At 40.9% G+C, this 15,100-nt stretch overlaps 1 protein-coding gene across 7 annotated transcripts in view; it reads right to left on the bottom strand.

Moving 5' to 3' along the window:
- Positions 1–10,052: 10,052 nt before the first annotated feature.
- The window catches only part of mid2 (midline 2), a 146,444-nt gene continuing 141,396 nt past the window's right edge, over positions 10,053–15,100 (bottom strand). For 6 of the 7 annotated variants that reach the window (XM_054792557.1, XM_054792555.1, XM_054792554.1 and 3 more), the window contains one exon: positions 10,053–14,995. In XM_054792557.1, coding sequence (XP_054648532.1) covers positions 14,554–14,995 — 442 coding nt within the window. In that variant the 3' untranslated portion in view covers positions 10,053–14,553. The remainder of the gene's footprint in view (positions 14,996–15,100) is intronic. The other variant, XM_054792561.1, reaches the window with a different exon arrangement.

The raw sequence follows: 15,100 nt of genomic DNA, 5'->3' as shown, positions 1-15,100 counted from the left end.
TTTAAACATTTTAATTATTTACAAATATGAGAGGTGCATTCAATGTCCATCTGGAAATCTGCTTGCGTGCCAAGACAGGTGAGTAAAAATAACAGCGCACTCTGACACTCACGTGACTTATGAATAGTCAAGAGGGTTCTCATGTAAAGATGCATTATTTGAAGAGTGTAAAGGGTGTAAAAGTTGCAACTTTCCAGAGACAGGGAGCATCTTTCATTGAGTTAGCGTACAGTGAGTTTGTGTCAATATGGTCAGGGCATCATATCAGAGGGTCCCAAAGAGAAAATAAAGTTCAAGCTTCACTTGTACGCCACTTTACTAGAAGTAAAAAGCTATATATACACATCACATGAAAGATTTACTGGAAAGCCCAGCAAACCACATCTCTCAGGTTTTCTTACTCCCGTGAGGGAAGATGGAATGAAATATTAGCAGAGGGAAGTCTTGGTGTGAGTAAATGTTTGTTTTATTTATTTATTTATTTCTTTACTGATCTTGCAGAGGGTGCATCTCTGGACTATAGACACAACATTGCTATTAAAAATAGCTTTTTAGAAATATCAGATGCTTTTAATGCTCTCTGCTCCATCCATCCATCCATGCATGCATGTCCATAAAAAGATGCTATTCTTACAAGACGCACATATCAGATTTTTGCTGCAGCATCAACTGAGAGCTGTGAGTCACAGTAACCCAGACTTGCACTCAGAGATGTTTAAGATGTTATTTTCCTACAGGGAGTTGATGACGTGTTCTTGGTAGGTCACATTAAAGAGAATTATATCCATTTTTTATCATCCTCAGCTCGTAAGCAGGAGCAGTGAGCAGCAATCTAGGAGATCCTGACACATAAAATGGCATGGTTTATGTAGAAGGGGACAACTCCTCTAAATGCTACATTTTCTGGCTTTTATTATAATGTTGTTTTTTTTTTACACAAACTGCTATTGGTGGGAGATAAAGTTAATAACAAAACATTAAAAAAACAAAATTTAACCTAATACATTTGATCATTATCACCGTTTATTTGACAATGACTAAAAATATGGCTCCGTATAAAAGGCACCGTGAGCCTGCATCAACCCAGTGGTGGGCCATGCTTTTGGTACCCGAGCCTTCAGTGCGGACTTAACCCACCTCTTAATACCACCAGCTATCACGTCACAATTCTACAAATCACCAATATAAACACACAAAAACGCAATATAACATGGTGTGGCGGTTAATTGGCTCCAGACCCGACCGTGATACGGGAATTTCCGCGAAGTAGGATTCAACAGTAATAAATGGAATATTTTTGTAATTAGAGCATAGAAAACCTGTTTATGACTTTCTAAATACGCCTTTTAACATTATTAGAGCCCTGCAGACATGAAATAACACCCCTATAGTCACTTTTACGCTCATATTAAACTGATAACTGATAAGTTATCAGCAAGTTGCCTAGCAAACCTCTACACTACAACATCATCTGTAGCAGTTCCGCATCAATATTTGTCATAAAATGAAAAATACATAAAACTTTTAAAAGAAATACATCTACTCACCTGTGATGTCCATTTCTTCGTCTCTGTCAGCTGCTGTGAGAGGAATTTGGCTTGTCCCACAGTATTGCTACGACTAACCAATCAGAGGACTGAAAAATGCTGACATCACCGTGGGCCGGCTAGCTGGCCCTGTGAGGCCAAGCTGACTAAAGAAACATTCCCATTGCTAATTGTGTTTAAGTGACTTGGGCCAGCACTACTGTTTCTGAAGGCCGTGGGCAGATTACATTGACATGGTAACACTTTATAGAATTATTATTATAAAAGTATAATTTAACAAGAAAACTAAAACAAAAAACAGCAAAAATGTCAAAAATCAGCAGTAATTTTCTTCATAATAAAACATTTTAATCTAGTGAGAAAAAGTCGTAATTTTATGAGAATAACATAATATGAGGAAAAATAACATCGTTTCAGGAGCATAAGTTGAAACATTAAAGAAAAAATATGTTATTTTATAGAAAAATATGAGGAACAAAGAAAACAAGGAATACAGTTTTAGTTTTAAGAAAATGAGGTTGCGGAAAAAGTTACAATGTTACGAGAATGAAGTCATAATTACGAGAAGAAGATTTATGAGAAAAATGTCAAAATGGATGGACACTTAAAAAAACTGCAAAAATGGAAAAAACTGTAATTTTACGAGAATAAAGTGAAATTACGAAAAGAAAGAAGTCGTATTCTAACAGGACGAAAGTCGAAATTTTGCGAGAATAACCTTGTAATATTATGAGGAAAAATAATGTCATTTTAGTAGCACGGAGCTGAGATATTACAAAAAAGATGCATTATTTCTTCAAAGTTGTAATATAAGAAACAAAACTGCAATTTTTGGAAAATTAGGAAATGACAAAAAGGTATAAAATGATGGGAAAAAGTCATAAGATTATGAAAAGAAAATTTACAAAGGTTATTTAAGAAGAAAGTTGAAATATTAAATTAATTTTAAAAAAAAACAACAGCAAAAATGGGGAGTAAAGAGGAAAGTCCATGCTAAGAATAGGCTTTTTCACCTACAGTACACCACAAAGCTGGGATGAAATATAAATAGAACATATCTACATGTGTTGCTTGACTAAATATCAAAGTGGCAAAGGTGCATCCTTTCATTTTTGGCTGGAAAAAGTTTGGACACCCCTGTAGTGTACTACAGCACCACCTGTTGGTTTGGCGTACGTTCGACAGCCTGTGGATCCTCTTAGCAGAGGCTAGAAAATGAGAATAATTGCATCTGTGAACTCAATGAACTGAATGAAAAAAGATGGAATTCTGTCATCGATGCTAAGACTGTGAGGAAGTGGAGCAAAGAAAGCTTTCGGTGGGTGCCCCCGAGAGTGCACTTTGACACATTTCGTCATGTGCCTCAAGGTCAAAAAGTTGGGTGAACTGAAACTAAAAGTCATCATGAAAATAAACATTTAATGGCAGGAAACACTGCATCAAGATGTCAAGCAGCATTATGGACTTGATCAAGCTCCCTTGGGACTCACCAAGCTCAGAATAGCTCCACATCCTCTGGCATACAGGATGTCGACGCAGCAGAGAAAGCCTGTTTTGGGACAACGTATGGAAAACATGCTGTTGTATTGTGTCAACCAGGATGCCGGCAACTGTGGTCTAGCTACAGGTGATGATGTCTGCTCTTTTTTTTTACAGGAGGAAACGAGTTAGGGGTTAGTTGGAAGTGCAAATTGTTATCTGTACTGAAATATTTAACTTCATATCATCACTGAATGGCGGAGTTTAAGTTTAAGCCACTGACGTGCGGTCAGGGGAACACTAACAAAATCAATATCAATATTTGTCCATTGAAGTGTGTCCTAAATGTATTTTTTTGTATGATTCCAGTCGTTTTAACAGTTTCTTACGTAAATAGCAGTGAATCTGCACATGTCCTGATCACCTACAGAGCACAAAGTAGAGATGATTCCTCCCCATCACTTCAAGTGTGAGTGCACTGAATGGCGGATGGCGCATGCTTGTTTCTTTTTGCCAGCATGTCGCCAATTCATGATGTTTGCGGGAACATTTATGACACATCGTGACTTCCTACAGCCTGTGTAATGCCTTTAATCTAAGTGTGACATCATTGCTCTTGCTAATCGGACAAGAAAACGCAAAGAATTGTCATACGCTGAGGTGCTTGCAGTACTCCGCCTCATCCTGAATGGGCGGGGGGGCGTATGTGAGCTGGAAGGCGCTTGTCGCTGCCGTCCTTCCATAGAAAGGAAAAGCCAGCTTTTGTTTTTTTTATTGAGAGCAGCAGGTCATGCAGTAAAGATATTTTTTATGCTCCAAGATGGAGGATTATATCTCCAAACCCACCAGGAGGTGATCAAACTTACAACAAAGTATCTGAATTTTTCCCGGAGGACAAAGTGCATGTACTTCATATACAAAAAGGTAAGAACACATGTTTTTCAGTTTATAAAAAAAGAAGAAATGGGACTAAAAGGTGTTTGGAAACATTTTTAATGAGAGTGAATCATTCTCTTGTTCTTCTTGTTATCCCCTTAATGAGCAACCTGTATTAACATACAAAAAACCTCCCAAGGAGTCAGCGCCTCACCAGCCATGAACCTCACCACATGTCACTGGCTGAAACTCAACGAATTTCTTAATATTAATAACTACTATTTACTTGATGCTCATCCTTGAGCTTACTTAAGAATAAGTTGAAGGTTGTAGGCTTAATTCTGCTTCATAAAAATTGCATATGACCCAAATTAAAGCCCAAAAATCTGGAATATCATTCCCATACAGTATTGCCCTCGCAGCGAGTTTCCTTGCGCAAAGTTCCACAGCCAGTTAACAGCTAAATGTCCTCCAATGAACACACAAGGTTGGTCTTTTCTTCTATTTTAGTGAATTCATAGCATCAACATATACGTTGTATGCAGCGATATTAATGCAAACATTAGGATGTACACTGGAAGCTCGGTTTGCGTGTTTTTACGTGAACGTCTAAAATCTACAACACGGTTTTCCCTCAGTTTGTGTGCATTCTCCACATTCTTTAGCGTACAATATGGCGCACGTCTTGTCGTGTTCTTAATACACCGCGTGAGTCCAACTGTGTTCTGAATGTATTTTTTTTATCACAAAATGTCCGTCCTTGTTAGCATCTTATTAGCTAGCTAAACAAAATGGCAACCGGAAGTTATCGAGGAAAAGGCTTCTTGAGACGTCATCTGTACTTCTGTGAAGAAGGTGTCGGACGTTTCGCTCCTCATCCGAAGAGCTTCGTCAGCGAACTAATAAGTGCTGGTAGCTTAGGCCTAAAATACAGTAAGAGTGGGCGGAATTGGTGTGCCAACACCCTCCCCCTATTGGTTCGTTACACTAAGCCTGGGCGGAGTAGTGGTATAATCCTATCCTGTTATTAACACCTCCGATAAAAGGGGAAGTGTCGCTCCCTGAATAGGGTATGAACGACTCTGATCCTGGCTAGTTAGCATCTATTGTTCTGGCTCGGCCCTGGCTCCACCTCATTTGCAAGACTAAGAGCTGTGGGTTTTGGTCTCAGTAACCTGCTGAACACAGGGTCCAAATTAAACCTCAAACCACCATTCCGATTCAATGATGGGTTCTGTTGTTTGACAAAAATGGCTTCCTTTACTCCTCTTTCAAACCATCTGTTTTCTTTGGCCAAAATCTTTACCTCGCTGTCCTGAAAAGAGTGATTGGTAGCTTTCAGGTGTAGATGTACTGCTGATACTACTACTGAGACAGATGACGTCTCAAGAAGCCTTTTCCTCGATGGACAACTCCTGTACGACTGAGAGCCTACACAGACGAACCGGAAGTTATGTCGCCCATCTATGATGTCATCAGCCGTTGACTCAAAAATGTTAACACAAAACATGTTTTCATCCAACCCTCCACAGCAGTCTCAGTAGGGAAGCCCAGACTTCCTGGTCCCCGGCCACCTCCTCCAGCTCCACCGGGAGGACACCAAGGCGTTCCCAGGCCAGCTGTGAGACATAATCCCTCCAGCGTGTCCTAGGTCTTCCCCGGGGCCTTCTCCCGGCTGGGCGTGCCCGGAACACCACACCAGGGAGGCGTCCGGGAGGCATCCGGACTAGATGCCTGAGCCACCTCAACTGGCTCTTCTTCATGTGAAGGAGCAGCGGCTCTACTCTGAGCCCCTCTCGGATGACCGAGCTCCTCACCCTGTCTCTTAGGGTGAGTCCTGCTACCCTACGGAGGAAACTCATTTCAGCCGCTTGTATCCACAATCTCATTCTTTGCCTTCCGGCTCAGCTCTCCCTTCACCACGACGGTCCGGTACAGCGACCGCATTACTGCAGACGCTCCAACCTTCCCTCACTTGTGAACAAGACCCCGAGATACTTGAACCCCTCTGCATGGGGGAAGACCTCATTCCCAACCTGGAGGGTGCAATCCACCCTTCTCTGACTGGGAACCATGGCCTCGGATTTGGATGTGCTGAGTCTCATCCCAGAAGCTTCACACTCAGCTCTCTCCAGCACCCTGGAATAGACTTTCCCAGGGAGGCTGAGGAGTGTGATCCCCCTCTAGCTGGAACACACCCTCTGGTCACCCTTCTTGAAAAGGGAGACCACCACCCCGGTCTGCCAATCCAGTGGACTGTTCCCGACTTCCATGCAATTTTGAAGAGACCTTTCAGCCAAGACAGTCCCTCAACATCCAGAGCCTTAAGGAATTCAGGGCGAAACTCGTCCACCCCCGGAGCTTTGCCACTGGGGAGTGTTTTGACTACCCCAGATACCTCAGCCACGGTGATGGAACTGTCCTCACTCGTGTCCTCAGACTCTGTGGGATTAATAAACTATGACTATAAAAACATGTTTTTATAGTTTACAATTATAGTATGGGAAAAATTGATTCGAGAGCGAGTGGGATCTTCAGGAATGAATGAATGACGCTAACCATGGTTCCACTGTATATAATATAAACAACACAACAGCTACAGCCTCCAATCTAGACACAACTAGCATCACAATTACCATCCTGACGTCGCATCTCCATTCGGGTGGATGTGATGAAGACGCTCGCATCTTCTCCTGCAGTGCAAGGCACGTAAACAAGATGGCCGCGGCGCTCCGTCGTGGATGAAGTAGAAGTAAAAATGTGAAAGTGGATTTTATATGTTGAGTCTACAAGAGCATCTTAGTGCATGGGCACATAATTGGTCATTTAAAGTCCATAGGATCAAGGACTATTAAAATGGGATAAAAAGGTACTGTCAAACAAAATAATCAAAGTAAAAATGTGAAAGTGGATCTGATGATGTTTTCGTATATGTTGAGTCTACAAGAGCATCTTAGAGCAAATGTACATAATTAGCAATTAGCAATTAGCATGCAGTGGGCCTTTAAAACTAAATAACTGAAAATAAAAACACAAAAAACAAATACAAATATAAATATAAAACACAATTTCAATAAAGTAAATAACATTAAAAACAAAACAATTAGGAAATAAAAAAAGGAATTGTGCATTGTGTCCTTTGTCGTTGAATTTGTCCCCAAGTCTTAACAGCGCAGTACATGTTATGGACAAAAGTATTGGGTCATACCTCTTACACAATGAATTCAACAGGGGGTTGACCTGGACCCCTTCACGTTCCCGCTAAATCTCCATTCTAAGACATTTTGCACAGTTGAATGCTTCCATCTTTGTGGGAAAAGTCTGGGGGAGGACCCTTGGCCCTTCCATATACGTTAGGCGTGGCGCACCAGTTTGGAGTGGAAGAACATCATTTGCCTCACAGATGGACAGAAATTCCCACAGACGCAATCTTGCCCTTTCCTGTCGCTGCATCAGCCAGGTGCACCAATACTTTTGTCCATGCGGGTAAAAGGCATTAGTCCACCACACATATGGACTGTGCTGTCGTGTGCAACGGTGTTGCCTCCATGTGCTTCCTTGTCAGGTGTTGATTGTCTCCAGCACCACGCGGGCTTCATGTCCTCTTGTGATATTAAAGACTTGTTTTAGTGATAAAACGGTTAATCATCCTTCCAAATAAAGAACGATCCTTCTTATTCTTCTTCTCTTTCTTCTCCCCTCGGCCATCCCCTTCCTTCTGCCCGAGCGTCTTCTCGTCCTCCATGGTTTTGACCACCAGCTCCTGAGAAAGACATCGACATCACCGCCTCAATCCATCAGGCTTTGAAATGTAGCGGGGGCTCAGACAAGTCTTACCATGTACTTGAGGGTCAGTTGCTTGATGTCCTCCACCATTTGGCTCATTTCATGCAGGAGTGCTTCTCTCTCCTTAAGCAGCTTGTATTTGTCTCGATTCCAGCTCGCCTCCTTTTCCGCCATATCCATGGCCAGCTTGAGCTTGGACATCTGCAGCTTCTCCAGCTCTAAGTTGGTTTTGCAGAGCTCGGCTTTGGTTTTTAAAAATATCTTCTCGTTGGACTCCGTCCGCTTGAGCAGCTCACAGTTCTCCATCAACAGTTTCCTGTAGTCCACCTCCAGACATCTGAGGTAGGAGTCCACGTGTTGCTCCTTCTTCACCCATCCTGGCTGACACTCTCCACTGACCGGGTCACGGGGCCGCTTCACTGTGGTCCTCATTTGGACCTTCTCTGAACTTTTATCACTTTTTTCCTCCATTTTGCAATTGCCTGACCAGCGCCGGCTTTTAATTGGTGCAGCAACTTTTGTGTTACGATAGTTCCTGAAGTGTCATATGGCTGTCATGTTTGGTGGCGATGACATCACAAAAGGAAACCGCTTCTGCTAAACACAGGCAGATGGCTGTCATATTTTGTGATGACATCATCAAAGGGAGACGGCGGTATTGCCATCGTCTGAGGATGCAACATGTGACGACTAATGAATGTCTGGGGTTTTTTATGCTCACACAATATGCATGAGGTGTTTTTTTTGCTTTTTAGTATTTGGGCCCTAAGGTAAACAATACACTCCTGATCAAAATTTTAAGACCAGAATTTACATTTTGCACTGTTGGTTCTTCAAAATTCTAAAAGAAGAAATGGGAGCGAGACAAAAAATGTTTTGAATGAGCAATTTATTGCTGGATGGATTTAGATGAGGGGAACACGCAGGATGACCCAAAAGAGTCAGTCATTAGCACACAGACGAGGGCCTTCAGTCATGAGGGATGCCCCCTGAAACATCTCTACATAGCCGGCTGCCGTTTGACGCCCCTGCACAACCTGAATCCATTGTTCCATTGAAGGATCATGATGGTGAACATCTCAGGTGGGATCTCGGAACATTTGAAGCCATCAGGACCATCAAGGGAGACAAACTTTCTTCCACCTTTCAATGTCCCATGTTTAGTGCTCTGCTGCAAATTTCAAAACGCCCAATTTTGTTGTATTGAGGGATGCAACGTGTTTTCTTCTTAAAAGCTTTCTCTGGCAGATGGCGTCTGATGGTTATTGGACTGCTCGGCACCAGCAAGTACTGCTACTTCTGTGTGTACGAGACACTACCGTAAACTACAAACCTAATAAGGAACATCTCTCAGTGTCAAGTAATCATTGTCAGACGCCTCAGGTCAGATACACAAACCATACTGTTTTATGGAAATTCTAAGTATATTGCATCATGCACTATATTTATCTATATAGTCTCAGTATGTCAAATTTACCACAAAATTTCCAGCCTGTCACTCACAAGCCTTATTTCTTCAACAACTTTATGTAGGACCAAGTATTTCCTCAAGGTATTTACTGGAGTTGAGTGATGTACATTTATATTTTTATTTCCAATGTCATCCTGTAAAAAGTAAATATGAATTTAAATTATGTGTTGCAGGGAAGGGTTTTGGACTAAATTTCCTTGGTTGACTATTAGGAAAATGACCAAATATCAATTTATTTTTTTGAAAGAATATTTGTTGGTAATTCTCCCAATTATGTTTATTTCAAAAACATTTTTCATACTAATTTTTCAAAGTAAGATGTAACTATTTGTGTACATCAGCGGTTCTTAATTATTTTTGAACTGACAGACAAATTTTCACCCCGCCCCCCATTTTAAAATACTTTTGAAAACCTGTGATATGAATGTATTCATCTGGACAAACCACTGTATGAGTTGCTGGCGGGCATCATTCAAATACGAATAAAGACACTCACAGACCTGCCTACCTTGAAGACAATGTATGAGTATAGCGCCCCGAGGGGGACCCACCCCATTATTTGGGAAGCTGTAGTTTACTGTAACTGATGTTTGTCTTTCGTCTTGAGAGTGAATCAACAGCGCCTCTGCTGGTTGCAGCCAAGTAGGGCATTCCATTTTGCCTTAATTGCTTCACAATAGGATGCATCAACAGTGAACACAAATGAATCAATCACCTCAAATGTAATATCAGAAATATTTTACATAACAGTCTGCAAGCGTAATTGAATTCGGCTTTCTCTGAGGTGTGGCTGTTTGTTCAAGTCAACAACACACCCAGCAAAACACGGTATCTTCCGTGTGTTTTTACGCTGCTTTAAGTAGGTTCATATATGGAGAAGAAAACCGCCAACACTTTTTGGGATCTGACTTTTAATTGGACGTAAATTCACATAAATAACATTGGTTTGTATATATTTTATATAATATACAATTGTATATAATATATAATCCCCATCCACTGATGACTTTATGCTCCTCTCTGGCTAAAAATGTAATTCCACAAATGCAACACTGCTCTTTTTGTGCTGTTCATGGAAATACCAACAGGAGAGGAGGCGAGTGCTTCTTCTGAGTTGTAAAAAAAAAAAAAAAAGTACTTCCCAAGTTACACAAAAGCAAAAAGTAGTAGAATCTATTGCATTGTCTCTAGGGTTTTACACTGCACTGCAAGGGTTGGTAACTACTGAAAATCATTCACTGGATATATTTCCTGTATTGACTTGTGACACAAAGAAAGAAATAGCACAGCAAACTCCGCTATGAATGGCGATGGGCGTTTTGTGCCAAGTGTTCCAGCAACAAAAGAAAGGACTCAGCACCTGAATGGAGACCCTCATGTGAACGGTAAGAAGCTGTGAACCAGCGGCAAGCTCACAAATTCATGCAGTGACCCCACCAGATTTTCACTTCGTATCACAAATCGACACGTGGCTGATTGGAGCCTGCCTGGACAGTCATATGTATGTGTTAGTAGTAGTAGTAGTAGTAGTAGTTAGTAGTAGTAGTAGTTAGTAGTATCTCATATGTCAGGTGACATGAACCAATATGCCTGAAAGAACACGTAGCGTTGTCACCGATTTGCGCACTGCATTGTCAACGGCAGGACTTTAACACAATAATTTACTCAAATTTGTACTAACAGTAACTTTGTCATGTCAACACAGGAATTTAGTAGGATTTTGCAAACCTTTTATCCAAAAATCTAGCAGGATTTTGCCCAAGTAATTTGTCAATGGCAAAGAATTTAGTAGGATTTTGTACAGGTAACTTTGCCAATTGCAATACTTTTAAACAAGAATTTTGTGTGGAATTTAGCTGGATTTTAGTAGGATTTTTTGTAGGATTTTGCCCAAGTAATTTGTCAATGGCGAGCCTTTTACACAAAAGTTTAGTAAGATTTAGTACAAGTAGCTTTGTCAATTGCAAGCCTTTTACACTGGAATTTAGTAGGATTTTGTAAGAAAAATAACTCTGGATTGACAATATCAAGCATTTCAAAGGATTTTGTATGACATGTAAATTTGTCAATTGCAAGCCTTTGAAACAAGAATTTAGTAAGATTTTGCAAAGGAATGTATTTCCATTTGCTTGGCTTTCATGCAAAAATCTAGCAGAATTTTGTCCAAGTTGCTTCACCAATTGCAATCCTTTTAAACAAGAATTTTGCGTGGAATTTAGCAGGATTTTTCATGAGATTTGTAAAAAAAAATCACTATCAATTGCAATCCTTTTACGCAACAATTTAGTAGGATTTAGTACAAGGAACTGTGTCAATTGCAAGCCTTTTTCACAGGAATTTAGTAGAATTTTGTATGAAAAATAACTTTGTATTGTCAACATCAAGCATTTCAAACAAGAATTTCAAAGGACTTTGTATGACACGTGACTTTGTTAATTGCAAGCCTTTTACACAGGAATTTTGTAGGATTTTGTATGGAAAGTAACTTTGTCAATTGCTATCGTTTCACACAGGGATTTACCAGGATTTTCTAAGAAAAATAATATTCTATTGTCAATATCAAGCCTTTTAAACAAGAATTTAGAAGGATTTTGTAGGACAAGTAACGTCATCAATTGCAAGCCTTTTACACAGGAATTTAGTGGGATTTTGTCTGAAAAACTCTGTATTGTCATTTGCAGGCCTTTTATACAAAAATCTAGCAGGGTTTTGTACAAGTAACTTGTCATTGGCAAGCCTTTTTACACAGGAATTTAGTAGGATTTTGTCTGAAAAATAACTCTGAATTGTCAATAACCAGACCTTTTAAACAAGGATGTAGAAGATTTTTGTACAACAAGTAACTTTGTCAATTTCAAACCTTTTAAACACTAATTTATTTTGTGCAACCTTCTGTCCGCTACGTATAGGATTCATACCTGCTACGTGACATCAAGCCAGCCTGTCACCCTCTGCAAAGTATCCATTTACAGTCATTTGGCATCTGAATGGGTGGCAAAAGATGAGCTTAAGCAAATGTGCATATGAGTGCACGTGATGGATGTGTAGTACTGGACAGCTACCCATTGATCCTACAGTGTTCTCATGCATTTATCACGATGAGGCCAAGCCAAAGGAAACATGACACGTGCGTGCGTGAGTGCGTGCGTGTGTGTGGACACCTAACAAAAAACACCACCATGCCATGACGTCGCAACAGTTCAAGTGGAAAATCCATCCCCTTTCCTGAATAACCAGTAATAAAGTGTTCCTTCTCTTTTTTTAAAGAAAAAAAACCAATACTTAATATTTTACTCGTGATAAAAAAAACACAAAAACATCAAAATCCCTTTGCTAGATAAGATGAATTTACAATGGGAAGCAGGAGTTGTCACTTCCTTATTCAAGTGCACCTGCTTTAAAAAACCCACAGAGGGGGAATTTGACTTACTTAAATAGTGCATCATGGATATGTTAGGGTTCAAAATAAAAGTAAACCTCTGTCATAAATAACACTTCTGTCTCATTCCATAAAACTCTTATGATACAAGTTAAGTAGTCACACAATGTCAATTTGGCTGTGTTGACCCACTAATGCAAATAAGACGAGGGGGTCAGGTCCAGGAGAAGTCCTTTACAGTGGATACTGAAGGTGCAACACCTGATCAGTGATAGTAGATCAGGATTTCTTGGTTAGAACATCAAACGGGTGTCAAACTCATTTTCACCGAGGGCCATGTCGATACTGTACAGCAATGTAAATGTAGAACCGCCTCATTATTAATATTATTATTATTACACAGTTGCCCGTGCATTTGACCGTTATATATTTCTTACGAAGAAAATTATGGATAACTTGAAATCACAAGTCAAGGTGCGAAGCAGATATTCCAGTATTATTTTTGATGTGAAATGTTTGGGATATCTTGTTGCATGATCAGATAAATTTAGAACGGGGGTGTCCAATCTTTTTGCAGCATGGGCCAGCGAGTGAAACATGAAAGGATGCGACTTTGCCACTTTGATATTTTGTAAAGCGATACGCTAAGAACAGGCGCGTCACGAGACGCTATGGAAAAATATATGACAATACATGGCATTTCTACTATGTTACACTCTTCTGCACTCTGTGTGTATGCTAGTGGCCCCACCCACCCAGACTGTATGACTGTCATTCCGTTCATGCCGTTGTTCTATGAAAGCAATGCACAGAGTGAACTCTCTTCCCGCCTGTTTGGATCGTCACGGGCCTAGTGCCCATGAGACTGTTTTTTTTTCTGAACAAGAAATCTTGTCATGTTTTCATCTCAGGAGACCTCGGGGCACCCCGAGCTTAGAAATGATATATTTCAGGAAAAAACACCCCAGCCTTGTGATCGGGTGAAAAAGCCCATTATTAGTATCAATGGTCTTTTTCCCCATTTTTGCATTTTTTTTTTTTACATTTTCCAAATTTTCTTCTTATGCAATTTCTTCTTTTCTTCTTAATATTATGACTTTCTTCCCATAATATTTTGACTTTATTTAACTTGATAATATTACAACTTTTCCTCAACCTACTTTTCCAAAGATGGCAACTTCAGTGTTTTCATAATAATACAACTTAAAAAAAATACATGTTAAATTCTTTCATATATTCAACTCTATGCTACTAAAATGACTATTTTTCCTCATCATATTAGATGTTTATTCTCGTAAAATTGCGACTTCTTTTCCCGTTACAATATGACTTTTTTTCTCTCAGTATTTGCCTTTGTTCTTGATTTTCCCATTTTTGCTGTTTTAAAGTTTTCTCGTGAAATTTATATTTGTACAATGTGCCGCGTGCAACAAATAGCCCCCGTACCGCAATTTGGACACCCCTGGTTTAGAAGACCCGAGTCAAAATTCCATTCAATTTGAAAACAAACACATTTAGCAAGAAAGATGAAGTGATTTATTATTGGCGGGCCACATAAAATGATGTGGCGGGCCAGATATGGCCCCCGGACCCTGAGTTTGACACCTGTCACATCAAAGATCTTTTCACCAATTGCACTGCTCAGTGGTTTGTGGAAACTCTAAATGGTTCTACGGACGTCTGCCGAGACTCTGGAAGAAACGGATCAAGTAGGAAGACCTTCAAAGAAAACGACCACCAAGCCCAATAAGACCGAACCCCCTTCTTCAGTCAGTATGCTAACACCAGCTCACTCAAAGCTGGGTACGAAAATCAAAATTCTTCGTGTCCGAAAGTCAAAGTGACTTTGGGGTATGATCTGCTGATGCTTGCACATTTCCAACCTCTGATGGATCATCCAAGGATGAGGACTGATGCGTATATTTTTAACACCCGTCCATTCAGCACTCAATCCCACTGACAGCATGGATCCATCGCTGGTCATAGCGGGACTCTCCGCTCTGTGGATGGCTCCCTCAGTGGCAGGTCTTCATGCCGGTCAAGTAAGGGGACTCCTGTCTGCACAGACCCATCTGCTGCTGCTGCTGCTGTTGATGATGTTGCTGGTCTTGGTGATCCAGAGACATGCCCTCCACAAAATCCGGCACGGGAAGCCCTGAGAGGATCATCACCGACTTGTTCCAGATCATGAAGGTGGGTACGACGGGCAGGAGGAAGGAGATGTCGAAAGTGTGAATGTGGTGGGAGTTCATGGCGTCGTAGAAGGACAGGGAATTGTTGTCGTAGTCCAGCAGGACGCCCAGGCGCCTCAGCTGCAGGCTGGCCTCCACCAGCATCTCCTTGCCGTCATGGCGCACCATGAAGTTGTTGTTGCAGCGGGAGAACACCCACGACGACGAGTTCTTGCCGCTCCATTCGTTTTTGGGGGCGGATTTGTAAGCCACGCCGATGGCATACCTTCAAGGGGAGAGGCGCATTTTGGAATGCATTAGTGATCTAAAATCAGTCCTTAATTACTCGCACAGCCAAGCTACCTCATGCTGAGGACACACAAGACAGACA

Source organism: Dunckerocampus dactyliophorus, chromosome 11, assembly GCF_027744805.1.
Source record: "Dunckerocampus dactyliophorus isolate RoL2022-P2 chromosome 11, RoL_Ddac_1.1, whole genome shotgun sequence".
Lineage (NCBI taxonomy): Eukaryota > Metazoa > Chordata > Actinopteri > Syngnathiformes > Syngnathidae > Dunckerocampus > Dunckerocampus dactyliophorus.
The sequence above is the reverse complement of the archived record's forward strand: the minus strand, read 5'-3'. Positions and strand labels throughout refer to the sequence as shown.